The following is a 27,277-nucleotide window of genomic DNA, read 5'->3' as shown; positions in this document are numbered from 1 at the left end:
ACCGTGCTGCAGGCTTGAGGGGACCCAGGGTCGGTTTCAAGAACCTTTTCTCTGGCCCTGCCAACTATCTATCTCCCCCAAGTCCGTGGACTATTCGCTCCTTGACACCAGACTGCAGGCTTGAGGGGAGACAGGGTCAGTTTCAAGAACCTTTCTCTGTCCCTGTCAACCATCTATCTGTAATTATTTGATAGATAATTGTGGCTTGATCACGGCTCATTGCAGTCTCGACCTCCCCAGGTTCAGGTGATCCTCCCACGCACCACCATGCCCGGCAAATTTTTCTATTTTTTGGAGAGATGAGGTCTCACTACGTTGCCCAGTCTGTTCTTGAGCCCGGGAGCTGGAGGCTGCAGTGAGTCGAGATCGCCCCATGCCAGTATGGGCGACAAAGCGAGACCCTGTCTCAAACAAAACACACAAAATCAGGGGACAAGGAAACAAAACAAGGCTTGATAGTCAGGCCTAGCTGTGGGGACAAAGGCCATAGGTCTGTGGTTTGCAGCTTTTTGGGGTCCTGAATGAGAGAACAGACCCCTCCCCCTTTTCACGACAGTGTGTGCATATGCACACTCACTTCTGTATCCAGTTTCAGAGGTTCTCAAACCTGAGGTCCACTATGGACTCCTCTACTACCCCCGGGTTGCAAGGCCCCTAAGCCACTGAAGAATCTGAGACAGGCACAAGTCCACCCTGACCTTTGGCAGGACTGTCCGCCCTGCTGCCAGACGGATTACCGAGAAAGGAAATCTTGTCCTGGACTCTTCAGGTGCGGTGAGTGAGCTCCGGGGTATAAGCTAGTCCTTCCCTTCAGGCTGAGAGCTAGGGAGGATAGGAGTAAGTGGGCCTTCTGTTGTCCCACTCTAGGGCTGGGTCCAAAGAGCACTTTACTCAGTGAAGACAGGCCACTGTGTGGACAGAGACAACATACATAGAAACATGCATCGTAGGCCGGGCGAGGTGGCTCATGCCTGTAATCCCAATACTTTGGGAGGTCGAAGCGGGCGGATCACTTGAGGTCAGAAGTTCGAGACCAGCCTGGCCAACATGGTGAAACCTGCTAAAAATACGAACATTAACTGGACTTAGTGGCGCACACCTGTACGCCCAGCTCCTTGGGAGACTGAGGCAGGAGAATCACTTGAACCTGGGAGGCAGAGGTTGCAGTGAGCCGAGATCGCGCCACTACACACCATCCTGGGCGACAGAGTGAGACTGTCTTAAAAAAAAAAAAAAAAAAATGCCACGGACTCAAAGATACACACATCAAAACTATGTACGCGTACACAGACTCAGATACAGAGGTACAGACACAAAAAGGTACCGATGTAAGAGCACAAAGGCAGGCCCAGCTACACTCCCGTCAACAAACCACGGCACCTAAATTCAGACTTGGTGGAGCGCAAAACCTCGCAACCTCCGAGGCACTCTCGCCGGGGGCGGGGCCAGAAGGAGGTGGGGCCTCGCAGGTTGAGGTGGGGTTAAGGGTCATAAGGCGGAGGCACGCCAAGATGGCGGCCTCCACGTGCGACGTGTTCTCCTTCTGCGTGGGCGTGGCGGGCCGCGCCCGGGTCTCCGTGGAAGTCCGTTTCGTGAGTAGCGCCAAGGTGAGGTCGGGGCGGGTCCTGCCGGGAGCCTCAGCCCAGTCCGGCCACGGAGACAGCCCTGCAGGACTCCATGCCCGGAGCCTAGAGGCTTCCGTGCCGCTCGGACGCTACGGCCCAGCCCCTGCTCGCGGCCGGGGGGCTCCCAGTCTGTCCCCGCGCGCAGGCTCGTGGCGCGGTCACGCGATAGACCCGGGCCTCCGGAGTCTCCGTGCACATTTCCTCCCAGCGGAATTCGGCCAGCCAGCCGGAGGCCTGCTGTGACTGCTCGGGGCGGGGCTAGGGGGCTTTGCTGCTGGGTCCCTGGAACGGTGGGCGGGGACGTGCTGGGCAGAGAGAACTGAGGTGTAAGAGAGTGGGTCCTCACGAACTTAATGTATGAAATTTGGGTGGGGGGATGAGGAGACAGGCCAAGACCCTTCACGAAGGTCCTTGGAGTGCTGAGAAATTTGGACCAGAGTCCAAAGGCCGTGGGGCGTTGGGAGAGTTTTTAGTAGGAAGGTGACAAGATTTTGTCGTTTTTATTGTGTTCCAAAAGTTCACTGTGGAAAAAAATAGAAAATGCGTGTAAGGAAAGAAAACATAAACATCACTCATACTTCTATACTTGTGCAAAGATGTGTACGTTAAAATTACATTTTTAGAAATTGCTTTTTGATGCAGCAGTGAGTCTTTCAATATCAAGCCTATTTCTACATATTAATTTTTAAGAGGTGAGTAGTAGCTTCTTCCGTTAGAGGGCCACAACCCTCTCAACCAACCCCTTATTAATGGACCCTTTATTGTTGTATTTTTGAAACCTGGAGTCAAAAGTCTTAGAGCTCATTTTCTATGCAAACATCCTTTTGTTTTGTCCAGCACTATTTTTTTCCTAGTTATCTTTGCCTATTGATATGTGCAAAATGATATTTGTTTTCATTTATGTTTCTTTGGTTACTAGTGAGGTTGAATAATTTATCCTATGTAGTGGCTGTGTGTATTGTTGTTTCTTGCCCAAGATGTAAGATCTCTAGTTGTCTGTCATCTGCTCTCAGCATTATCGTATTGATCTAGTTTCCCGGCCCAACCTTCCCTTGCCCCCTTTCTGCTCCAAAGGTGTCTGGAGCACTCTGCTCCTTCCCTGGTAAATCAGCTTCCCTACATCCTTGGTCTCCTTACCTGTTCATATCTCCATCTCCATAGTCTCTAGTGTTCCTGGATGGCCACAGTTTGAAGATGTCTCAGTTCCATCATTCTTGGTTTGCAGTAATTTTCCTCACCTTTTTCTTCGTTAGCCCCCAGTCTCTCAGCCCCTTCCTCTCTTCATTTCTTCCCTCTCACTTCATCACTTCAGCCACTCTCCTTGCACAGTTTTCCTGGCCCAGGCATCTATCAAGGCCCCAGCCGATCGCCCTTTCCTTGCCTATATCTGATCTGCAGCTGGAGAAAATAATATACCTTCCTGGACTTGGTAACAGCGTGGATTTTCCTGGGCTTTTTGCTTCTCTATTCAAATAAGATTGGTTTGTGATTTTTTTTCTCTGTGTTATTTTCCTCAAGTTACCACATGAGGGTTATATGTGTGTGTGTGTGTGTGTGTGTGTGTGTTTTTGGTAAAATAAAGCTTTCCATGTTTTCTGTCATTACATTGTTTAAATAGCGGTTTGAGAGAATTGGGTCATGAAACTTTATAGACCAGGGCCTCAAGTGGGAGTAGTTTTTGACACTTTTTATTGCTTCTGTGGATAGGAATGACTTTTCAAAAATTTATCAACTATTATGCCAGAGACATGACCAATCAGAACAGAAACCTCACCAGGTCCAGTGGAAGCCAGCTGGACTACCATACTGGTGCACTAGCCAGATAGCAGCATGGCGTATTGTGGGCTTTCTTCTTTTAATCAAGATTTTGAAATCTACTACATAGTCTGCCCGGGCATGGTGGCTCATTCCTGTAATTCCAGCACTTTCGGAGGCTGAGGTGGGCTGATCACTTGAGGTCAGGAGTTCAAGACCAGCCTGGCCAACATAGTGAAACCCTGTCTCTACTAAAAATACAAAAATTAGGCCGGGTATGGTGACTCACACCTGTAATCCCAGCACTTTGGAAGGCTGAGGCGGGCGGATCACTTGAACTTGATGTCAGGAGTTCGAGACCAGCCTGACCAACATAGTGAAACCCCATCTCTACTGAAAATACAAAAAAAATTAGCCGGGTGTAGTGGCGCACGCCTGTAATCCCAGCTACCTGAGGCCAAGGCACGAGAATTGCTTGAACCCGGGAGTCAGAGGCTGGAGTGAGCTGAGGTCGTGCTACTGCACTTCAGCCTGGGCAACAGAGGGAGACTCCGTCTCAAAAAAAAAAAAAAAAAAAAAAAAAAAATCTACTACATAGTCTTAGAGTTTTGCACAATTTTTTTTTTAAATAGAGATGGGGTCTTGCTATGTTGCCCAGAATAGTCTCAAACTCTTGGGCTCAAGCAATCCTTCATCCTCGCTTCCCAAAGTGCTAGATTTACAGGCATGAGCCACCACATCCAGCCTGCATGATTTTTTTTTAAACTTTTTTTTCAAATTGGAAGGATGTATGGTTTGTCCCTTTTCATTCAGGTTCAGTGCTCTCCAACCTTCTTTTTTTTTTTTTTTGAGATGGAGTCTCACTCTGTCACCCAGGCTGTAGTGCAGTAACGCAATCTTGGCTCACTACAACCTCCGCCTCCTGGGTTCAGGTGTTTCTCCTGCCTCAGCCTCCTGAATAGCTGGGACTACAGGCGAACACCACCATGTCCAGCTAATTTTTGTATTTTTAGTAGAGACAGGGTTTCACCATATTGTTCAGGCTGGTCTTGAACTCCTGACCTCGTGATCTGTCTGCCTCAGCCTCCCAAAGTGCTGGGATTACAAGCGTGAGCCCCTGTGCCCGGCCCAACCTTAACATGAGTTAGACTCTGTTTTCCTTGAAATATGCTCATCAGTTTTGGGAATGAGTGACTTTATAAAGGAACAATTCCGATTCTTTTCTCTTTGTTTTGATTACTAGATATTTTCTGCATTTAGTTCTTCACAAAGAGAGGGAGATCTATATTTGTCCAATATTGAAATTTGAGATTGTCAGAAATAATGTGAGTCCCTGTTCATATTGTCTTGTCCCATAGAGGAAGGCCAAGTTTTCAATTTGCTAGATTGGGATGGGATACAAGGCATAGGGGGGAAGGGCTTCCAGGAAGCCAGGCAAGGGTGTGCCCAGGGCTTTGCCTCCTGGTTTTGTTTCACCTGTCCCATTCTACTGTGAGATAGAGCTTCCAGAGTTGTTCACAGGGTTGAGATTTTTCGCTCTGAGTTTGAGAGTAACCCTATCTGGCCTTCTGAGGAGTCAGGGAGCTACCTGGGAGGCAACACTGACATGTCATTTTGCTTCGGTGTCAAGCATTTTTTTCCTCTCCTTTTGTTGTGGCAGCTCAGTGTTGGCAGGGCTCTACACATCATCTTTGAGTAGCGGGAGTATATGCCCAATAAGGCCAGTAACTGCCTGGGTTCTGAAGCCATCTGCTGAGTCCTTTTGCACATTTGAGAGATGGCAGTTCAGAAGTTGTTTTCTCATCTTTCATCCTTTACATGATGTATATAGTGTTTTAGACCAGTGCTTCTCAAACTAACATGCATGTGAATCACCTGGGCATCTTGTTACGCTGCAGATTCTTTTTTTTTTTTTTTTTGAGACGGAGTCTTGCTCTGTCGCCCAGGCTGGAGTGCAGTGGCCGGATCTCAGCTCACTGCAAGCTCCGCCTCCCGGGTTCACGCCATTCTCCTGCCTCAGCCTCCCGAGTAGCTGGGACTACAGGCGCCTGCCACCACGCCCGGCTAGTTTTTTGTATTTTTTAGTAGAGACGGGGTTTCACCGTGTTAGCCAGGATGGTCTCGATCTCCTGACCTCGTGATCCACCCACCTCGGCCTCCCAAAGTGCTGGGATTATAGGCTTGAGCCACCGCGCCCGGCCTACGCTGCAGATTCTAATTCAGCAGGTCTGGGGTGGGGCCTAAGATTCTGCATTTCTAACAGAGTCCTAGGTGATGCCCATGTTGCCAGTCCCTGTACCTCTCATTGAGTAGGAAGAAGCTAGAGCTCATAAGGTACATTCATCTGTGCTATATTGTTGCACCCTGGAAACTACCTTGTAGGTATTATTATAATGCTCACTTTTCAAATGGGAAACAGATATAAAGTGAAGCAGTTGGCTCAAAGGTTCACAGCAAGTTCATGTTAGGACTGGTACTAGTATTAGCTCCTTTCTTTCAGTGCAACCCCCAAGGACTTGTTGGATGCCAGGCACTGTGCTAGGTGCTGTGGGTATTCAGCTGACCAAGGAAGAGGGCACATTCTCCCCCAAACAAGGCTTCCCTGTCCCATGGTGTAGGATTTCTCTGCAGCCCTGTGTAGCAACACCACTGCCAGGATCCTGGAGTGGCTTGTGGCTGACTCAGAGATGAGTGCCCTGCTGTTACCAGCTCCTGGTACTGGAGGCCCCAGCCTGCTATAAGCCTTGGCCCTGCTCTGGCCATACTCAGAAAATTTCTCTGAGTAATCTGAGATGACTGCCATGGTGGCTTCCTCCCTGTTCCAGGCCTTCTGCTCTGAATGGGCTGAAAGGAGTACAACTGAAAATAGGTCAGTGCTGCATTTCCAGAGGAGAAAGTTATGGAAGGTACTGACCAGTCTCCATGAACTCATAGAGGCAGAGGCCTCTCCTAAGAGTGAGGCATGTAGGAGTGAGGCTGGACAGCCTCCTGGAAGCTCTTGGAGCTATGTCTTCTATTCCTTCTTACAGCCATCCTATCCCTCTGCCCTCTTAGGGAAAGGGTCTGTTTGCCACACAGCTGATCCGGAAGGGGGAGACCATCTTCGTAGAACGGCCCCTGGTGGCTGCACAGTTTCTCTGGAATGCACTTTATCGCTACCGAGGTGAGTACAGCTCTCCTACTCCTCATGGCTGCTGGGCCCAGTCGCCTTTGTGCATGGAAATGAGCTGCATACATCCCTACTGGCTGATGTCTCTGGAACTCTGGGTGTTGGGAGGAAATGCTATCTTCCATTGAAGGACTATGCCTGAGAACCACGCCTCTGTCCAGTCTCAGGTGTTTGAGGCTAATTCCTGTGGTGGGAGGCTCTTCAGATGTGCTCCCTGAGGTAGCACAGTGGGACTCAGGCGAGTTTGACTCCATGGTCATGCTGAAGGCCCAGTGCCAAAGTAGAGTCCTCCACCAAGAGGAGGCTACATGGCCCTTGTTCAAAGAAGGCTGAGTTAGGGGTGAGCACAAGTAGGATGCCCTTGGCTTTGCTGACCACGTGCTTTTTTCACACTTTTCTTCTTTTGGAGTTGAGGGGAGGGGGACGGAGTTTCGCTCTTGTTGCCCAGGCTAGAGTGCAATTGTGCGATCTCGGCTCTCTGCAATCTCTGCCTCCCAGGTTCAAGCAATTCTCCTGCCTCAGCCTCCTGAGTAGCTGGGATTACAGGCACGCACAACTGTGTCCACCTAATTTTTGTATTTTTAGTGGAAACGGGGTTTCACCATGTTGGCCAGGTTGGTCTTGAACTCCTAACCTCAGGTGCTCCACTTGCCTTGGCCTCCCAAAGTGCTGGAATTATAGGCATGAGCCACTGTGCCTGGCCCACACATTTCTTAAGCTGGAGACACACAATGAAAGGAGGGTTGGTTGGTCCCAGAGTATGGGAAAAGCCCAGTGTTGGGGTGGTAGGGGAGCCCCACAGAGTGAGTCTGATTAAGAAGCAAGGAGAGTTAGACAATAAGGGCCAGGAAGTCCTTGAGAGGGAGGAGGGGATCATCTACCTTTGGCTGCATGTGAAATTCATTCATTCATTCATGCATGCATGTAATTATTCATTTACTCACTTCCCAAACTTTTATGAAACACCAGAATGGTGCCTGACACATAGCAGGTGCTCCATAGGGCTGTGAAAGGGATAGATATGGCCTCTGCTCTCAAGACACTGTTGTGTCTGGCTCTCACCCTCAGCCTGTGACCACTGCCTTCGGGCACTGGAGAAGGCAGAGGAGAATGCCCAGAGGCTGACCGGGAAACCAGGCCAGGTTCTGCCTCACCCAGAGCTGTGCACTGTGCGCAAGGACCTCCACCAGAACTGTCCTCATTGCCAAGTGAGTATTCTTGGGGAGTATACCTGGAAGGGGGTGGGTGAGGGAGGCCTTAGCTGGAGTCCTCAGTGGGGAGACAGGAGCAATGACAGACCTGGTCATGGCCCTTGAAACCTATAATGTAGGATAAGATGTTGAAAAGGCTTGGTTATTGTTCCAGTTTGATCCTCCCTGGCACAGTTACATTGTCTGGAAAATGGGCTTGGTGGGAGCTTGCTTTCTTCCTGGGGACCTGGCAAGGGCTCTCCCCTCTACCTGAAAAGTTCTCTTCCCTTTCTGTGGTTTTGTAAGCCTAGGTGTGCCCTTCACGTGTCCCCAGAGCACCCTATGTTTTCTCTTCTCATAATACATCTGAGCTACAGCTCAGGGGCTATTTATGGAAGGGATGCAGTTAGAGGAGGTGATACTAGGGCCAGATCCTAGGGTACTGACTTCTATCCCACCTAACAGGTGATGTACTGCAGTGCAGAATGTCGGCTGGCAGCCACTGAGCAATACCACCAGGTCCTGTGCCCAGGCCCTTCCCAGGATGACCCCTTGCATCCTCTCAATAAGCTTCAGGAGGCATGGAGGTGAGTCACTTTTCCTCTCTTCTTTCCTTTATCCTTTCCTCTCAGGTTGCCTGCCTGGGCTCATCAGATGTTGCCATCTTTCTTAAGTTACAATTCCCCGGATTTTTCCTCCTTTCTTAGGGTTAAACAGAAGTCACATCACCCTATCTCCTGCTTTTAATCTGGGCTGTCAGTCCTTCTGTCCGTAGCATTTAACACTCTCCCAGAAAGAGCCCCATTAAGCCAATAGGGATGCAAAGTCTTGCCTAAGTCCTTGCCTATGAACTTTCTCTCATGGTAATTGACGGAATTGGTAGGAAGTTTTCTCTGTACCAGTCAGACTCGGCTTCCCTGAGCTCAGCTACTAGGGAGAGAATTTCTAGGCCAATCTTTTTTCTCTTTCCCCAGGAGCATTCACTACCCACCTGAGACTGCAAGCATCATGTTGATGGCCAGGATGGTGGCCACAGTGAAACAGGTGAGCCCACCCAACCCTCTCAGGGAAGCTGACTTTGGCCCTATTCAACCCTTGGTCTCGGTCTTTTCCTCACCTCAAAGCCCTAGCTTGGATGCAGAGTTCTTCCTGGCCTTCCCAAAGGAGAGCTCTTTGCTATGTAAAACCTTAGGAATGTGCTAAACATGTCAGGCATAGGGAGTGGAGGGCTCATTTTGCCTGTAGTCTTTTTTTTTATTTTAACTTAAACACCAGTGTGATAGTATGCCAGTAGTTTCTGATACAGAAGATGCCTTGTGCAGTAGCAATTCATGCATTTGATTTATAAGCACCACTTTTTCAGGATTGCGTCTTACATAAAGCGAGAGAAGCCACTCTCACCGCCCTTCTATTAATGTTGTTCCTCAGCCTCTTTCTCCTGTTTTCCAAGTGTTGTTGAATTGGCGATCTGGGCTCCAGCTGGGAAGATGGTTGGGCACCATTGGGAGGAAGCCTCAGGCAGAGGAAGGGCTCCTATAAGCTCCTGTGTGGTGGTATTTCGTAAGTGGGCGGGAGTGCCAGTAAGAAGGTGGGTGTCTGTGACCCTTAAGTATATTTGTTCACTGCAGGCGAAGGACAAGGACCGTTGGATCAGGCTCTTCTCCCAGTTCTGTAACAAAACAGCCAACGAAGAGGAGGAAATTGTCCATAAACTTCTGGGAGACAAATTCAAGGTTCTTCTTCTCCCATGGCCTGTCTCATTCCCTCCCCAAATACCCTAGGATGTCTCTGGCCATCTGTGGGAAGCACCACATTTGATCACTTCTCAGCTACAGGAAGGAGTTAGAACTTGGGTCCAGAAATAGATTCAGAGGACTTACGTTCCTGCCACTGTTTACTTCATGACCTCATGTGGACCTACAGTTGGGAAGTGGGGTGACAACAGAGGAAGGGCGTGTTGGATTCCCTGCCCTGAAAGTGCTCCCTAACTGGTGTTAGAAGGCAGGACTTGTCATAGGATAGCAGTGGGCAAATCAGGTAGAATGGAGACTAGAGGGTTGTGGGGCCACAGAATCAGAGCAGCGTGAAACTGCCCATGTCTTGAGTGACCATTTCCAATCAAAGAGTATGAGTCCTCACTGAGTACAGCAGACTTCCCTGCAGGAGCTGCCTGAGGGTGGAGGCAGGTGTGTAAAAGGTTTGCATCTGGGGTGGGCCCTGTTGCACTGAACTTACAGGAAGGGAGTGGGAGAGCCCAGCTGGTCTGGAGGCCAGGTCAAGGGAGATTTGACGGTGGTGGTGTGGATAGACATTTCGGGCTGTCTCAGCCTTGCTGGTACAAGTGCTGGAAAATGGAGAGAAATTTGGGTTTGCCACCCCAGGTTGGAACAGGCCGGCAGACTGCCAAAGCTCTTTGGAGGTGGACTTTGTGGCCTTCCTTTGCCCCTACGGAAAGCTCAGTCTACAGTGCTGGCCCTTTTTCCTTCCCTCCCTAGTCACCTGGGCCCTGCCTCGGTGCTAATGGGAAATCCCTAGGGAGACAAATCTCTCTGCTTCCCCTAAACCAGGGCCAACTGGAACTTCTGCGGAGACTCTTCACAGAGGCCCTCTATGAGGAAGCAGTCAGTCAGGTGAGTGAGGAGAGGGTGGGACCAGTGGCCTCCTTGTTACTCCAGCTTTCCAGGAGCAACAAGGTCAGCATCTCCTACTGGGACAGCTGAGCCAAAGCCGACTTGGTCTTCTGGAGTTGGGATGAGCCTGACTCACAGAAGGCTTCCCAAACAGAGTCCAATTGGAAGAAAAGCAAGTGGCTGTTAACATGAGCGCTTATCTCTTTATCTCTTTTTTGCCCCCACAGTGGTTCACTCCAGATGGATTCCGGTCTCTCTTTGCTCTTGTTGGGACCAATGGCCAAGGAATCGGGACCAGGTTAGAATGTTCCAGAGCTATTGAACTTACTCTCGGGGTGGGAAACTGAGGAAGGTAGCCACAGTTCCTTTCAAGACTGGGATGGGGTACGGTAGGACTCTGGGCAGATCACTGAACTGGACACAGTGGCAGGAGTCAGAGTCAGGCATTGGAATCTGTTTTGGGGAGCCTTTGTTGGGGAAGATGGGCCCCCACCCTGGAGAATGAAATGGGGTAGGGGGAGAGACCCTTCTTCTTGGGCTTAACTTACCTGGAGGTGGAGAGCCCTGTGACCTGGGCTTCCACCTCCCCAACCATGGGCTGCCTGGGACCCCCAGCTCCCTAAGCCAGTGGGTCCATGCCTGTGATGCTCTGGAGTTGAAGCCTCAGGACCGTGAGCAACTTGACATCTTCATTGACCAGCTGTACAAGGACATCGAGGCAGGTTGGTGAGATAGGGCCTTGGCCTTACCCAACCATGGTGACCCCCCAGTCAGATGGTGGACACAAAATCTTTCCCCAGGATGCTCTGTATTAATGGTGGGAGAAGGTAATCCCTTTGTGCCTGTGGGGAGCTTCAGATCTATCCACAGGGCACACAGGTGAGAAACAGCCCCAAGATTTATCCAGAGACTTGATGCTGGGAGGAGAGGGGGTGCTGGATAAATAGGGTGTCTTATAGACAGAAAAGCAAGGCTTCTGTCTCAGAGAGGCAAGTTTAGGTAATATGGTAGGGACTGATGCCTTAGTGTGGTGGGGTGGCAGGACAGTGGCGACAGTGCCTGTCCTTGTAAGCCTCATTTCCTTTTCCTGCCTATAAAAATGGGTAGAATAATGTCTGTATATTACTGTCTTACAGCAACTGGAGAGTTTCTTAACTGTGAAGGATCTGGCCTCTTTGTGCTTCAGAGCTGCTGTGAGTCATGGCGTTGAGGAGGGATGGTCCTAGGCGCTTCTGCCTTTGTCAGGTGGCCTCACAGCCACAGTTTATCTTTCTCAGTTGGCCCTTTCTAGGCTGGTAGAGTTGAGTCTGGGAGCTCCATTAGGTCTGAGCTCCCACAGGAATTCCCCTGGGCCTTTTTGTTCTATCATTTTTTTCATTTGTTCACCCAACTGTTTGTGCTATAATACCTGCTTATTATATATAAAACCTTACAATAGGCCAGGCCCTGTACTAAAGCAGGCATAGAGCTCTGATTCTTGCAAAGGGATGCATGGGCTTTGCACCATCACTGCCCTGTGAGATTTGGGAGTACTGGGAGCCCAGGCTAGAGGGCGAGTCTCATCAGCACCTGATGAGGAGGGGCAGATTCAGCTCAGACAGCTGCCTTTTCCAGACTTCAGCCTCCCACCCCCTGGTTTCCTGACTGCAAACTCCTCCTCCCAGGCTCCTGGGCCACTCTACTCTCCCAAACTGGATTCTCAGAGGGCCTGTGTCAGCTGTTACTAGATGTCCAATAGCAGGCAGAACTGAGTTAAGTGGTCTTGGGTGGGCATTCCTTCAGAGCCCTGTTCCTCCCTTTGTGAGACAGTGGGAACACAACTGAGAATGCAGTTGGCCAGTCACAGCGGGTTGGAGTGGGAGTGCAGTGGAGTTCATTTGTGTTGTGCTGTATGGTGTTCAGGAAAGAACACTGGAAGCAGAGTCTGGAAACTTGGGTTCCAAAACGTGCTCAGCCTTGGCAGGGATGAAAGAGCAAGAAAGGACCCAGTGCTCTGCAGAATTGAGGCTAGTATTTTTTTAGGCAATAATCCTCATTACCTGCCTCTTGTGATCCAGGCAACCACAGTTGTGTGCCCAATGCAGAGACCTCCTTTCCAGAAAACAACTTCCTTTTGCATGTCACTGCTCTGGAGGATATTAAGCCAGGAGAGGTGAGAGGGGCCAGGAACCTGGGGATGGGTGGGTAGTAGGCCTTGGAAGTTCGCTGCAGGGATCAGGAGCAGCCGTGGCTAGAGCACTTGAAGTTCAGGCTGTTGGGTGGAATCCCCACATACCTTAGGGTCTGAGTCAGCTCATGGTTCTGTTCTAACCCTACCTCACTTTTTCAAAATATGACTCCAGAAAGCCTCAGGACAGTTTGAGGGACACATATGTGCTCAGATTCTTGTCCCCAGCTATCTTTTGGTCAAATGCAGATATGTAGTTTCTAAGAAAGCAGGAGATAGCTCTTTGTGGGTTTACGGTCTTGTCTGTTATTGCAGGCACAGTGCCTGGTTGAATCTTCTTCAGGGCAAGTAGCATCATACCAAGACCTGTGATCCCAGCTGCAGACCTTGGCCAGTGACTGGCTTTCACCACGGCCTGAGGCTAACCAGTCTCCTCTGTCTCAGGCACAGGCTGTTGGAGGCTTCTAGTGGCCTGCCTACTGAAGGCACTGGGAACTGGATGAGGGCAGCCCGCCCCTTCACTGAAGGGCAACGCAAGCCTGGCTCCTAGAGATGGGGCAGTGGTTGGAGATAGGGTAGGTGTTGGGGAGGCCCTTATGCCATTTAAGAGAGCACAGACCATCAGACTCCACCTCTTTACCCTACAGGAAATTTGTATCAGCTACTTGGACTGCTGTCAGCGGGAGCGCAGCCGCCACAGCCGCCACAAGATCCTCAGGTCCCAGCTGGGGACATGGTTGGGCGGCTGGGCTCTGGGGTCCTCTGTCCCGTAGCTCCCTGACTTTTCCCCCTCACCATCCCTCACCGCTGCAGGGAGAACTATCTGTTTGTCTGTTCCTGTCCCAAATGCCTAGCAGAGGCTGATGAACCCAACGTGACCTCAGAAGAGGAAGAGGAGGAAGAGGAGGAGGAGGAAGGAGAGCCAGAAGATGCAGAGCTGGGGGATGAGATGACTGATGTGTGATGTTGCCCTGCCCAGAAAGGGCCCTGCCCTAGACCCTGCCAGAAAAGGGGGTTCTTCCCCCAGAGAAAGGGCTCAGAGGGAACTTCCAACTCCCATTGCCTGCTTTCCCCATTCGAGCCCTCTCTGCCAGAGGGTAGGACAGAGCCTGGATCCCTGGCCCCAACCCCCACCAGACCTCATGCCCTGGACACTGCTGCTGAGTTGGCTCAGACTCTGCACTGGCACTGAGCTTTTCACAACTGGCCTCCCCTTGAGGTTCTTCCACTCTAGGGTTTAAGGGGCTGGAATCAGGGCCAGGGCCTAACAGTGTTTCTTCTCTTCGGCCCCACGGCCTATACTCACCCATTCACCGGAGGCTTCTCCCCTTTCAACTTGCTGTTGATTTCTTTTGAGGGGGTAAATCTGAGACCGAGTTCATTGAAGCAGAGAGGGGAGGTAGTGAGGCGCCCTCACCTCCCCCCACCACAGCTGTGGCTGGTAAGGCAACTGCTTGACCACTGGCACAGCAAGGAGAGGCGGGCAGGAGGATCTGGGCCTCCTGAGCTCCTTCCCTGAGGCTGTCTCCTGGGAATGCTGGACAGGGGGATTACTCACACCTCCATTTGGACATCTGGGGAAGTGGAGATTAACCCCTTCTCCAGACTCCAGAATCTTTGTAACTCGTGCCTTGCCTCTCAGGACCTGGCATAGTGGCTGGCTCTATGGAGTATGGAAAAGGCCTCTGCCTTCCTCAGGAGGGACACGTCGGAGGTCATCACGCTTTCTCACACCTGCTTCCCAATGAGCACTCAGCAGCATGGCTGAGATCTGGGGCTTGACAGGCCTCTGCTCCTTAGATCAGGATGCTCTGGTATTCCTGGGGCCAGTTAAAATGGGTCAGTGAGGGGCTCTCCTGGCCTCAATCTCCATCTTTAGGGTCTCCACAGAGGAACATTGAAGTCTTCCAGAAACCTCGAGGAGCTGGGCTAGATACTTGGAGAGTAGCCCTGTCTTGTCCCCTCCTACCCCCAGATTAGCACCACCCCTCTCACTCTTGGGTTGGATGTTATGGGAATTACAACCCATCATTCCCAATGCCTCCCTTTCCTGGAGGAGCCTGCCACATTCCCCTGCTGAGGGATCCCAGAGAGGACAGGTGCCCACCCCACAGGCCCTTTCCTGGACCATGGAGCCAGGTGGAACCTGTCTGGCCCCTTACCCATTGGGTTCTTACTCCTTCACAACAGTCAGCACTCCCCCCCTGCCCCCCACTGTTCTCAATAAAATGTAAGTGGTGACAGGCCTCTGCAGGAATGCTTTGTGGCTAGTGGCTGGGCAGGCTGCCCTAGGTGTGCAGCAGTCACAGGTGGGTGCAAAGGGGTACTGATTAGACGAGGTAATGGTAGGAGATGGGGGCTCCAGGCTCACCAGCTTGGGCTCACCTCTGCTCTTATTTACTCTGCTATGCAAATGTTCTAATGCCCAAGAGCAAGGGTCTTGAGGTCCAGTTTGGGTGCCTTTTTAATTTTGAGACAGGGTCTCACCTTGTCACTCAGGCTGGTGTGCAGAAATGCAATTATAGCTCACTACAGCCTTCAACTGGACCCAAGTGATCCTCCCACCTCCGCCTCCTGAGTAGCTGGGACTATAGGGTCACGCCACCACACCCAGCTAATTTTTAATTTTTCTGTACACATGGGGTCTTGCTATGTTGTTGCCAAGGCTGGTCTTGAATTCTTGGGCTCAAGTGATCCTCCCACCTTGGCCTCCTGAAGTGCTGGGATTACAGGCATGGGCCACCATGCTTGGCCCTGAGGTCCAGTTTGGATCCCCGTGCTCTAACATGAGTCTTCTCCTGAGGGGCTGAACTCTGGCTTCCCAGAGCTTCCTTGGCTCTCAACAGGAAGCTGTGCTGGGATCTAAGACTAGCAGTCTGAGCACTGGTCCCAAATGACCTGGGCCAGTTACTGTCCTCTGTGGGCGTTTCCTTTCCTCAGAACGACAGTGTAGGATGAGATGAGTGAGTTTGAAGGTCCTGCCCACCCCTGTGTGCTCTTATTCTAGGACACAGTTGCAACCCTGATGAGAAGCTTTATTGCTAAAAAGTCAGTGAGGGTTTATTGAGTTGCCAAACACTAGCTCTTTAAACCACTCCAACAACTGTGAAGGTCACTGTGCAGAGACCCTGGGTAGGGGAGGCTGGAGCCAGGTGAGTGTGACAGGTCACAGATGGCTCTCAGGCTGCCTACCTTCAGCTCCTTTTGTTTCAGGTTTTAGCCAGAAGCCCTGGGGCCTGTCTTTTGCCCCTTCTTGCAGCATGAGACACCCTTGGGGACCCTGGGGAAGGTAAGGCCAGTGGTGTGGCTTCCCTTTCAGCCTAGCAATGCCCAGACTCTTTTCCTCTACCTGGCTCCACTTGTCCCCAGATGCTCTCCCCAAATTCCAAATAGCAAAATTCCTGGGTTTCCCCTTCCCAGCTCAGTCACTTATGGCTGGAATGTGGGACAAACTCTTCTACCAGAAGGTCCAGGGTGGTTGCAGCAGCTCAAAGGTGGGGATGCTGGTGACATTGACTGGGATGGAAATGATGGCCCATGGCAGCCCATGCTGTTCCAGAGAGCGGCGGATCATGTAGCTGGGAGGGCATGAAGAGAAGTGGTGATGGTCACTTTCTTGGTACCCCATCATGCCCCACTGTCCCCATCAATCTGGGAGTTTCAAAGCCCAAGAACTTTTTTTGCCCTCTAATTGAAGTACCCCAAGTTGAGGCCTGCAAGAAGGGACTGGTGATTACCCCTGACCTCCCCAAGTCATGGCGCCCAGCCTCGTGCTGATAAAGCCAGAGGCAAGGAGCCCTCACCCATCTCGGCCAAGCAGGAAGAGGGCGGGGATGTCAGCTGTGCGCTGGGTACTGTCCTGGATCATCTCCACGTAGAAGCTGTCATTGTCAACCGCGTTGTCAGAGATGATCACTGCCCGCCCGCCGTGCTCCTGGACCACCCGAGTCTTGGAGAGGAAGGAGCAGCCCCTGGAAGAGGTGGTGATGAGACCAAAGGAAAGAGAGGTCCTAGCTCCCCCTTCACCAGACCATCACCCTGGGAGTATAGAAGGCAGACTCTGAAGAATTTGTTATAAAGGCTCATAAGTAAATAGCTAAAAGCATGGATAATTTTAAAACTTTTTTTTTGAGACAAGGTTTTGCTCTGTTGCCCAGGTTGGAGTGCAGTGACATGATCTCGACTCACTGCAGCCTTAACGTGGCCTCAAGCAATCCTCTCACCTCAGCCTCCTGAGTAGCTGGGACCACAGGTGTGCAACACCGTGCCCAGCTAAGTTTTGTGTTTTTGGTACAGACAGGATTTCTCCATGTTGGCCCAGGCTAGACATTTCTCAAAGACCCTTAAAAAGATGAAATTTTCAAAAACAGCTCTTTCAAAGCACTACCACCAATAATCTCAGAATCTGTCCTATGCCTGCTCAACCCTCATGTCCTGCCTGCCCACTCCTTACCCCCTCTCCACCAGAGCAATCTGGTCCTGGATGAAGAAACCGTTGCTGAGTTCTCCGCAGGCCTCTGGAGGTTCAGCGGGGACAAGGTGAATCTGCTCATACCTTGTGTGCTGAAAAACATTTAACATTTGGAGAGATGAGAGTGTAATGAGACACACCAGCTTTAGGACTGGGCTGACAATCCCATCTTATCGGCACCTTGTAAAGTGTGAAGGAAACGGAGTGGTTTCTGTATCGCCAGACACTTAAACATTTTTACTTAATTATCGCAAAGGCCTATCTGGTTGTCCTACACCACCCTACCCTTCCATGAGATAGGCAGGGGAGTTGGTTGTAGATCCAGAGAGAGGAAGTGACTTGCCTTAAGTCACATAGTTCAGAGGTAGAGCTGGCAGAGGAAGCTGGTGCTCTTGGCTTTTCACTTCATGTCCCCTAAAAAGACAACTTGTCCCTCCGTGGTGCCTAGGTCTATATTATACTCGGGAGTAGCTGGAAGAGCTTCCTTTCTGTGCTGCAGCTCATGGAAGGCAGAGCTGATTCCGCTCCCTTCCCTGTCCCACACTCAGGTGGGATGAGAGGGTCACTGCAGCCAGTGAGGGGAAGAGGGAGATTGAGGATCAGAGATAGGTGTCTCCCTTAACTTACAAAGATACCACCAAAGTCCTTGGCAGGTGTGGCTGTGAAGATGTATCGAATGTCCCCAGGACTCAGCACTTGAAAGTACAAATAATCATGGATACGGAAGCCTGAAGGATAAAGAGTACAGGTAAGAAGCCTCCCAGGAACAAACTGGTTTAGGTTCAGATCCCAGACCCTGTGTCTTCAGCTGGGCTGGCTATAGTCTGGACGCGGCTATAGTCTGGACACAGGGTCCTGGCTTCAGCCAACGGGGTCCCCTAGTGGCGGGGTTGGGGGCTAGATGGTCTCTGTCCTGGGGAGGATAGAGTTGATGCAGAGTTAGTAACCCCAGAGGTTTATATCAGCTGCTGCTGCTTACACAGTAAGCCGGGAAAACTGAGAGCTCCAGGGTTAATATTTTTGCTCTGAAGACCTGGGAGTTTCAGGGTAGAGATGTAGTGACCTGCGTACAAAGCAATTCTCACTAACATTTAAAAGTTGACTTTCTGGTCCCGCTGCCACCCCCTTAGTCCAGTTACTATCATCTCTTGTCCTGACAGCTCAGCTTCTTACCTGGCCTCCCTGCCTCCATTCTTGCTCCCCAAACAACAACCAGAAATCGAAAACATCTTAGCAATTATGAGCACATCACCATGCCTAGGGGTTCAATACCTTTCAATAACTGCCCTTTGCATTTAAAATCTAAACTCTTTTTAAACTGTGGCCTACAAGACCCTGTTTGCTGTGGCCCCTGGCCACTCTTCCAGCCTCATCTTCTCCATCCTGTGTTCAAGCTACACAGACCTTTCAGTTTCTTCACTTCTCTGGGTCTTTCTGCAAGCTGTTCCCTGAGCCTGGAAGGCCCCCTACTCCCACCCCACCCTACTTCCACCCCTTTACCCGACTCTTTCCTAGTCATCCTTCAGGTCATACCTTAAATGTCACTTCCTCAGAGAAAGGTTCTGCCTCATGATTGCCCTCCCATACCCATTCAAATGTACTCTTCAATAAATGGGGACTTTCAACATAATTTGTAATTATACACCTTTCATAATTTTTCTTTTTCTTTTTTTGAGACAGGGTCTCACTTTATCACCCAGGCTGGAGTGCAGTGGCACGATCTCGCCTTACAGCAACCTCCACCTCCCAGGCTCAAGCGATTCTCATGCCTCAGCCTCCCAAATAGCTGGTACTACAGGCATGCGCCACCATGCCTGGCTAATTTTTTTTTTTTTTTTTTTTTGTATTTTTTAGTAGAGACAGGGTTTTGCCATGTTGCCCAGGCTGATTTTTTTTTTTTTTTTTTTCATTTTTTAAATAGGAATAGGGTCTCACCTTGTTGTCCGGGCTTGTGATCCTCCCACCTTGGCTTACCAAAGTCCTGGGATTACAGGTGTGAGCCACTGCACCTGCCCTGGATTCATAATTTTTAAATATCTGTCTCTTCCACTTCGTAACTTCATAAGTAAATATAGGGGTAGCCCTATAAATTTTGCTGAATGAATGAACAACAACTATATCCAGCTCCATAGCACCAAGGAGGAGAATTTCCAGACAACTAGATTTTTCTGGGGCATGGGATCTTCTCCCCAGCACCAAAGTTTAATGTTGTACCTGGACTTGAGTCCCTGGTTTCCTCAACCCAGAGAGACTGCGGAATGTTGAAGGATGAAAACTGCTGTCATGGCCGGGGGTGGAGACTCAGGCCTGTAATCCCAGCACTTTGGGAAGCCGAGGCGGGCGGATCACGAGGTCAGGAGATGGAGACCATGCTAGCTAACACGGTGAAACCCTGTCTCTACTAAAAATACAAAAAAATTAACCGGGCGTGGTGGTGGGCGCCTGTAGTCCCAGCTACTCGGGAGGCTGAGGCAGGAGAATGGCGTGAACCCGGGAGGCGGAGCTTGCAGTGAGCCCAGATGGCGCCACTGCACTCCAGCCTGGGCGACAAAGCAAGACTCCGTCAAAAAAAAAAGAAAACTGCTGTCACAAGTCCATTGATCTATGAACAAACTACTAAGTCACTACTGTGTACCAAGGCTGGGATTGATTAAGGCTTTAGCTGTCTTTGTTTACTGCCCAAATGAAAGCCATCAGTTAGAGCTCCCATGGCTTGGCACTGGGCTATACAGTCCTGGGAGTGGGGACTCCCCGTCAGATACAAATACACCCCCAGAAAGCCTTCCTGGACTAGCGTCAAACAGTCCCTCCCCAACCCTTGCTTGCCTTTGCGTGTGCTTATTTGTGTAAGTTGTGGGTATACGTATGTGCTGATGTGTGTGCACAGATGTATACATTTATGTGCTTGTGTAGGTGTAAACGGTTTGTGCGTGTGTGCCCACGTGTAGGAATGTGTGCTCCTGTACATGTGAGTGCTCACATACGTATCTCCAGCCTGTAGTATCTTTCCTTAGCCCTCCCTCCCGGTCGCTCCCTAAGTCACCTGGGTCGGCGCTAGTGGGCCGGGAGGGGCGAGTGGGGAGATCTGCTTTGTCGTGGGAAGCTGAGGACTCAGAGCTTCAGCCTCAGGCTGCGCCCACCTTATGTCCCTGGACCACCACCCACTTATTCCGGCCGCCCGCTCCCAGACCTGTCCTGCTCTGAACTCGCGGGGTCCCCAAGGTGACCCGTGGCCCCCAACCCGAGACGCGGCGCAAGCTGGACGGTCAGCCCCGCCCTGCAACGCAGTCCCACCCGTTGCCGCTCACCGTGGGCCGCGACGCACGCGGGAAGCCAGAGCACGAGACAACACCAGCCCGCGGCGCCGCGGACCATCTCCAGGGCCCGGCCCAGCGCCGCGTTTCCTCCCGCCGCCCCGCCGCGCGTAGCTCTCCCGACTTTAGCCTGACAGCTGCCCCGGCCTCCCGCCCACATACCCGCTCTCGCCGCGGGCTGGACGACGAGAACGAGGCTCACGGCTGATAGGCTCCGACGCCTGCTCATGTAGCCACACTTTCCGCCTCTGCGCCTTAGCCTACTTTTTATTGGTAGAGAGAAGTGGAGCCGGGGACTGATTGGCTTAAACTCTTAACAGCTGCAGCCAGCCCTCGCCTCAGCCCCGCCCCAGCATTTCTCAGTTTGGACTCGACTCTCCTGGTCCTCGAGGGCGGTGGGCGGGCCGCGGAGGACAAGCACTGGAGGTGTGCCGGTACCGGACTTGCTTCAGCTGCCGATAGTCATGGCTGTTAGTCCTTGCGGTCTCGGTCTTGTCCACTTTAAGGCCGCCTCGCTTGACTACGATTAGCCTTCTCCCAGCTGCGCTTCCCTCCTCCCCACGTCTTCACGGGAAGGCACTCGTCTTGCGCCAGGGGGTTCTCTGCCCAGTGCCACCAACGCTTGCGCGCTCACCGTGGATAGGCGCTGGGGACGCGGCCTGGCGCACGCCATCCACGAGGAGCCTCTGGCCAGTGCAAAGCCAGAAAACGGGCTTTGGGGCCAGCTTCCCACGCTCGCCCCGTTGACACTGTGTAACTGTGACACTGGACACCGTAACCTGTCCGCCTCCGCTCTCTCATCAGTAAAATGGCCTTAATAATAGGACCAACGCAATAGGGTTGTGAGGATTAAATGAGATCGCTCACGTAAAGTGCTTTGGCACCAGCCCATCCCACACTTTGCGTCCCACACTTTTGCCTTTATTTCATTCCTTGGTCTGGCGCCCGGGGATGGAGGAGGGCGGAATTAAGTTAGTAGGTGATGCGGACCGAGCAAAGACCCTCCGTACTCAAAGAAGCACGACCGAAATGCGGTGATAACTCTCTTTAATGACCACCCCTCACTAGCGAGCGCCCGAAGCCCAGCCTCAGGTCCTTCTAGCCGCACCGACTCGGTGGTAACGAACCATAGAGTAGCGGAAGTGGTCCGTTCTCTTCCTCTCCCGGCCCAATCTTCTGGGTATTTCTATTGCGCGAGGCATTGTGGGTTGCTGGGCGGCCGGGTCTCGGAGAAGAGGGGAGAGTGGCGGGCTGCTGAATAAGCTTCCAAAATGATGGTGAGTGGCGTCTCGCGCATCCGTCGCCATCAGCTGCTATGGCCGGCCCCACTCGGCCGGGGCTTGCTCTGTAGGATCCTCTTTTACTTGACGCCTCTGTTCTCTCCCAGGTCCCCAGCTTATGGGCCACCCCGGGCCCCCGCGGCCTGGCTCGGCCCGAGCACGGCGCTGGAGCCGTTGGCGAGGGCTGCGTGGGGCTTTAGGGGAGTCTCTGGGCGGGCCGGTTGGGGACTACAAGTCCCAGGGTGCTTCGGGCCCGCGCACCCACGTCGGGGACCTCTTTTTGAGCCCCGCATGACCGGGACTTGCGTGAAACGAGTGCAGGTCGGCCGTGGTTACGCGGTCGGCGCTAGACTTGGAAGCCGGGGCTGCCCTGAGATTTGCAGTCTGTAAAGACGTGTGCTTCCTACAACTGGCAGAGGCACATTGGGGACCTCATTTGTGCCCGCCCAGGGACTCACTGTGGTCACTCGCTGACCCTCGCCGCAGTGTGCAGAGAAGCAGACGCTTTCCTTAGTACTTTTAATTCATTCACTCACTCGCTCAGTCATTAAATAAATGTGTCTTTAGTGCCTACTGAATGTACCAAGCCCTGGTGGTTGACAGGGGGTGCAGCCTCTTAGCCAGGAGAACGGGAAAGGCAGATGGAGACACTGTATCCCAGGCTCGGACTCCGGTGACATTAGAAAGACTTTTCTAGTTGGCTACCTGACTCTGGGTCTCGTTTTCTTAAAATGTGGGGCGAGGGAGTTGCTGTGAGTCCTGGAGCCACCTAAAGTGCTCCTTGTAGCCCTACTCCCCACACCTCTTTTCTCCCTCTCGGAGCTTCAGATGCTTCCCGTGGGTCCCAAGCCTCGATGGTATCTCCTGGGTTGTTGAGTAGGTCCAGCTTCCGAGGTGGTGTTTGACCCTGACTGAGATACTGCTTTCTGTGCACTTTGCAGTTCATTTACTCATTTTGGCCTGTCCGACTCAATCTTCTGTTCTTTTCCTGCTTCCTGCAGCTTTTCCCTGTCCTGTCAGGGAGGCAGACTCCTTTTAGGTGTTCTACCAGATGCCCTGTGAATCCCGCTTGTACCCAACGTAGAAGGAAATTCGCATTTAACTGTACTTCCTCTTCCCTTTATGTCTCCAGCATTGCTCATTCTTGAAGTCTTCATCTTCTGTGCAGAGGCAGCATAGTATAGCAGTTTACAGTAAGGCCTCTGGAGCTACACTGCATGCCTAGGTTTGTAACTTAGCTCTGGCACTTACTAGCTGTGTGACTTTGAGCATGTTATTTAATTTCTGGTTCTCAGTTTGTCAGTGTGCCTAGCAGATGGTAAGTACTCAGCAATGTTAGCTCTTACTCGGCGAGGTGGTTGTTTGCTTCCTTTCATCTCTGTAATCAGTCCATCCCGCTGCCAAGCCTTCCATAAGAGCTTTGGTTCACAATCACACAGCTGGGGATCAGAACCGCCATTCTCTGCCGTGATAAAACTTCACCAATGGGCTCTGTCTAGGTCACCACGCTTGGGTTTTCCCTGAACTGACCCCTACTCTGTCAGATTGATTATTTCCCTGCTGTATTGGCTCTTAATATCTCCTCCCCATTTTTGGAACGTAAAACTTCTATCTCCAAGAGTCTTCCTGTCTTCAAATTGGCCCCTGATATTCTAGAATCCTTCTGTAATCGAAAGAGAGGTGAAGAGGTCCCCTGAAACCTCAGTCCTGTGATGTTGGTACAGCTTGTATAAAATGTACGTCCTTGCCTTTGTGGTGTTGAGCGCTGTGTGCCTTGGCATATACACACTTGTTGTTGTTTTGTAAACTATTAAGCTTAATAATGCTTAGTGAAAGTTTTAAAGTAGGATGAAGAGGAAGATCAGTAAGCGGAAATTCTAAAACCTTCCATGATACCTGTGGCAGATTACTGGAGTCGCTTTTGTTTCTTTCTTTCTTTTTTTTTCCCCCAGAGATGGAGTCTTGCTGTTGCCCAGGCTGGAGTGCAGTGGCATGATCTTGGCTCACTGCAACCTCCACTCCCAGGTTCAAGCAATTCTCCTGCCTCAGCCTCCCAAGTAGCTGGGATTACAGGCGTATGCCACCACGCCCGGCTAATTTTTGTGTTTTTAGGAGAGACTGGGTTTCACCATGTTGACCAAGCTGGTGTCAAACACCTGACCTTGTGATTCACCCACCTTGGCCTCCCAAAGTGCTGGGATTACAGGCGTGAGCCACCACACCCGACCTTGTTTCTTTTTTATTAGAGGAATTAAAAAAAAAAGGAGCAAGGTTGAAAGTAACTAAGGGACGGAAGCTGGACTTTCCATATAGTGCCTGTTGCTGGGAAACTGTTAGAAGAGAACCTATATCGTGCTTGGCTTGGTTTGACTCAATCCAGCTCTGCCACCTTTTCCACCCCATAGACGCTCTCTACCCAGCCTGCCATTTCTTCTGCGCCTACAAAGCATAGGGACCCTGGGGAATCTGTGGTTAGCTGTTTCCAAGCTCTTCTTGCATTGTACTTAAGAACTCTTAAGTAAATTTAGTGTTACTATACTGACAGTGCTTTTCTCCCCAAAAGTCAAGAAGCAAGTGCTGTTCAACACTTACAAGTAGCAGTTGGATTTTCAGCCCCAAAAGCTGCTGAATATTGCTTCATGCGTGACCAAATCTTGGCACTCTTCAAGTTAAGGTTATTCTGGTCCTTGTTTTTGGAAAGCTTATACTTAGATGGTGATACAAAAGTTGTGAGCAAGTGCAAGTGAAGAGAAAGTTACAGGATCCCCTGTTCATATGCCCCTGTTATTACTATAGAGAAAACTTCTTGGAAGAATTAGAGCCCTGAGGAATTGGTGGCCTGGTGGCAAGAAAGTGGTTTTGGTAGAAGATGGCAGTGACTGTTTTAGATGGGGGTACACTTTGCAGGTTGAGGTGAGAAAAAGTGTACACAAGCATTGGATAAGTTAAGCTGTTAAGGAGGTGAAAGAACCTGTTGAAGGTGATAGGAAAAGTGATTGAGACTCGTGTTAGTTTTTGATTTAAAGTGTAATACTCCACCTGTGGCAGGGGTGGACCAGAGAAGACTTGGGGCTGCCATAAGGAATGATTTAGCAAGACTGGCAGATGGTGGGGCCTTTCAGGACACAAATCTTTCCCTTACAGAAAGTGCCACGGACTGGGCCAGCTGAAGGGCCAGGAAGAATGCTGGCAGTATAGAGAAGCCATTTCTTGCCACCAGACCTGGGACACTCCAGCAAAAGGAAGGAATTTTCCCTTCAATTGATGCCTGACCCCAAATGTAGGGGTTTACATGACAAGCATTCTTTTTAAAATAAAAAATAAAATGAGTAATGTTTGATTATTTGACAAACATTTAAACAAAATTAATGAGGGCCTGGCATGGTGCCTCATGCCTGTAATCCTAGTGCTTTAGAAGGCTGAGGCGGGAGGGTTGTTTGAGGCCAGGAGTTGGAGACCAGCCTGGGCGACATTTTTTAAATACAAATTTAAAAAATTAGCCAGGTGTGGTACCACACGCGTCGAGGCCCAGCTCAGGAGGCTTGATCTTATAGTAAGCTATGATCTCACCACTGCACTCCAGCGTGGATGGTGGAGCAAGACCCTGTCTCTTAGAAATATTAAAAAAAAAAAAAAAAAAAGAATAATATATTAAATTACTCCCACTCTCTTATTCCGTAGAGCTTATTGGTATCTTTCGTTTTCTTTTTGTAGAGACGGGGTCTTGCCCTATTCCCCAGGCTGATCTTGAACTCCATGAGCTCAAGTGATCCTCTTTTTTCTACAGTGGTTTTTGTTTTTATGTAAATCACAGTATGCCTTTCCTCTGCTGAAAGCTTCCCAGGGCTTTCCTTTTTAGGAATGTAATCTGAACTCCTCACCGTAGTGTGTGTACAAGTGGGTATGTGATCTGGTTCCTGCCTGCCTCTTCAGCTTTTTTCCAGTCTTCCTCTTGCTTACTACCCTCCAGCTGCACTGGCCAAAAGAGTTGAATTTTTTAAGAAATTGACCAGTTAATAAGGAATCAGCCTCATGGGTGGCTAGACTGTCTTTGGCAGGAATTCCTCACTCCTCGTTGTTAGGCTGGGAAAACCCTGTGCTTTCCTGTGCCTTCCTTGCTCAGACATCTCACATACCTGTAAGGACTAGGCAATGGCTTTCAAACTTTATTGCATTCCACATTAAGAAATACTCTTTTTTTTTTTTTTTGATAGGGAGTCTGGCTCTGTCACCCAGGCTGGAGTGCAGTGGCGCCATCTCGGCTCACTGCAAGCTCCGCCTCCCAGTTTCACGCCATTCTTCTGCCTCAGCCTTCCGAGTAGCTGGGACTACAGGTGCCCACCACCACGCCTGGCTAATTTTTTGTATTTTTTGTAGAGACGGGGTTTCACCGTGTTAGCCAGGATGGTCTCGATCTCCTGACCTTGTGATCCGCCCGCCTTGGCCTCCCAGAATGCTAGGATTACAGGCGTGAGCCACCACGCCTGGCCAAGAAGTGCATTTTTAATCATAACCTAGTAACAAATTTAAACACAATAAAAGTTTTGAAATAGTATTTATCCTACTACATTCTGTGTCACACACAAAATTAGCCAGAAACACTTGAGAAGACTGGATCTAGTTTGTGGGCTCATCTCTGAAGGCTCACGTTTGAATGCAGAGAGAAAGTACCCTCTGTGCTAATAAAGGTGGTCACTGGAGCAAATATATCTGAGCAGGCCCTTTAAAACAAGCAAGTATCCCTGTTTCTCAGAGTTTCTAAAGCAGATCTGCAAATGAAGCCCTTACAGGGATAGGGAATGTTCTGGAGACCAATGCAATATAGAAAGAGAGAAACTTCTTTGGGGTATCTGATTGGAAATTAGTCACACAGAAACTTTATTGAGCCAGCATGAGAGATGGAAACACTGCTATATGAATTAGATTTGCCATCATTTTTCAAAACAGGGCAAAGGTACTATTTGTTTCTCTGCCTGTTTCCCTACACTGCAGCTGAACATCACTGTTATATAAAGCTGACTGCCTAGGCATCTCCAGGACAACACCTCAAGCTCTTGGCATCTTGCATTTTGCATCAGTGCCCCATCTGCTTCCCTAAGATTGAGCTGTAACACAGACAAGTGGGTGTTTTGCTGCGGGATGAACACTTAGCAGGGTCTGCCTCTTCCTCGTGTGTTGTGACCTAATTCCTCCACACAGGGAGTAAGGTCAGAAGTTGAAAAGGCCTTGGTCATTCAGCTGGGCACTGGAGAACTCATGATTTGTTCTTTTTAGACGAGGTCAGTGCTTCTCAAACCATTTTCGTGTCTAGCATACCTGCAGGGTAGGCTAAATTGATAGTGTCTCTGGAGGTAGAGGCTGGTTGGGGAATGGATGTGGTAGACAGTTGGGCGAATGTGGTTTAAGAAGACCTCTACGGCCGGGCGCGGTGGCTCAAGCCTGTAATCCCAGCACTTTGGGAGGCCGAGACGGGCGGATCACGAGGTCAGGAGATCGAGACCGTCCTGGCTAACACGGTGAAACCCCGTCTCTACTAAAAATACAAAAAACTAGCTGGGCGAGGTGGCGGGCGCCTATAGTCCCAGCTACTAGGGAGGCTGAGGCAGGAGAATGGCGTAAACCCAGGAGGCAGAGCTTGCAGTGAGCTGAGATCCGGCCACTGCACTCCAGTCCGGG

The 27,277-nt window shown here is 50.6% G+C and overlaps 3 protein-coding genes and 1 long non-coding RNA gene across 6 annotated transcripts in view; 2 read left to right on the top strand and 2 right to left on the bottom strand.

Annotated features, from left to right (window-relative positions):
* The first annotated feature begins 1,473 nt into the window (after positions 1 to 1,473).
* Positions 1,474 to 14,783, top strand: SMYD5 (SMYD family member 5). 3 transcript variants are annotated; one of them, XM_017876622.1, is made up of 13 exons: positions 1,474 to 1,607; positions 6,435 to 6,543; positions 7,618 to 7,757; positions 8,205 to 8,326; positions 8,714 to 8,783; positions 9,368 to 9,472; positions 10,307 to 10,369; positions 10,597 to 10,667; positions 10,985 to 11,091; positions 11,506 to 11,562; positions 12,427 to 12,521; positions 13,184 to 13,254; positions 13,350 to 14,783. In XM_017876622.1, exons 1-13 carry the CDS (start codon positions 1,512 to 1,514, stop codon positions 13,498 to 13,500), a joined length of 1,257 nt encoding a protein of 418 aa, XP_017732111.1. In that variant the 5' UTR covers positions 1,474 to 1,511; the 3' UTR covers positions 13,501 to 14,783. The 3 variants fall into 3 exon arrangements, with proteins under 3 accessions (XP_017732111.1, XP_017732131.1, XP_017732121.1); XM_017876632.1 differs by having other exon boundaries at positions 1,490 to 1,592; positions 13,350 to 14,781; XM_017876642.1 differs by lacking the exons at positions 13,184 to 13,254; positions 13,350 to 14,783 and adding an exon at positions 12,852 to 13,173.
* A 767-nt stretch (positions 14,784 to 15,550) lies between these two features.
* On the bottom strand, positions 15,551 to 21,346 carry PRADC1 (protease associated domain containing 1). Its single transcript, XM_017876606.1, has 5 exons — positions 20,316 to 21,346; positions 17,635 to 17,735; positions 16,990 to 17,099; positions 16,340 to 16,507; positions 15,551 to 16,114 (listed from the first exon to the last, which is right to left on the bottom strand). The coding sequence occupies exons 1-5, from the start codon at positions 20,548 to 20,550 to the stop codon at positions 15,994 to 15,996; spliced, it is 735 nt and encodes a 244-aa protein (XP_017732095.1). The 5' UTR covers positions 20,551 to 21,346; the 3' UTR covers positions 15,551 to 15,993.
* LOC108532521 (uncharacterized) lies at positions 17,742 to 20,304 on the bottom strand. The gene is made up of 3 exons (XR_001886470.1): positions 20,198 to 20,304; positions 19,222 to 19,408; positions 17,742 to 18,070 (listed from the first exon to the last, which is right to left on the bottom strand). It is a non-coding gene; the product is annotated as an uncharacterized LOC108532521 (long non-coding RNA).
* Positions 21,347 to 21,454: 108 nt separating the features above from the next.
* The window catches only part of CCT7 (chaperonin containing TCP1 subunit 7), a 21,150-nt gene continuing 15,327 nt past the window's right edge, over positions 21,455 to 27,277 (top strand). The window contains exon 1 of the mRNA XM_017876571.1: positions 21,455 to 21,598. Coding sequence (XP_017732060.1) covers positions 21,593 to 21,598 — 6 coding nt within the window. The 5' untranslated portion in view covers positions 21,455 to 21,592. The remainder of the gene's footprint in view (positions 21,599 to 27,277) is intronic.

Source organism: Rhinopithecus bieti, unplaced genomic scaffold, assembly GCF_001698545.2.
Source record: "Rhinopithecus bieti isolate Rb0 unplaced genomic scaffold, ASM169854v2 scaffold_1058, whole genome shotgun sequence".
NCBI classification, from domain to species: domain Eukaryota; kingdom Metazoa; phylum Chordata; class Mammalia; order Primates; family Cercopithecidae; genus Rhinopithecus; species Rhinopithecus bieti.
This window is presented reverse-complemented; position numbering and strand designations above follow the sequence as displayed.

Bases quoted from the DNA above. Each gene is read 5' to 3' on its own strand.
- SMYD5 (XM_017876622.1), top strand. From the start codon at position 1,512: ATGGCGGCCTCCACGTGCGACGTGTTCTCCTTCTGCGTGGGCGTGGCG. The intron at 1,608-6,434 runs GTGAGGTCGGGG...CTGCCCTCTTAG, and splicing joins GTTTCGTGAGTAGCGCCAAG to GGAAAGGGTCTGTTTGCCAC. The intron at 11,563-12,426 runs GTGAGTCATGGC...CTTGTGATCCAG, and splicing joins CTTTGTGCTTCAGAGCTGCT to GCAACCACAGTTGTGTGCCC.
- PRADC1 (XM_017876606.1), bottom strand. From the start codon at position 20,550: ATGAGCAGGCGTCGGAGCCTATCAGCCGTGAGCCTCGTTCTCGTCGTC. The intron at 17,100-17,634 runs GTAAGTTAAGGG...AATGTTTTTCAG, and splicing joins AGGACTTTGGTGGTATCTTT to CACACAAGGTATGAGCAGAT. The intron at 16,508-16,989 runs GTAAGGAGTGGG...CACCTCTTCCAG, and splicing joins ATTGCTCTGGTGGAGAGGGG to GGGCTGCTCCTTCCTCTCCA.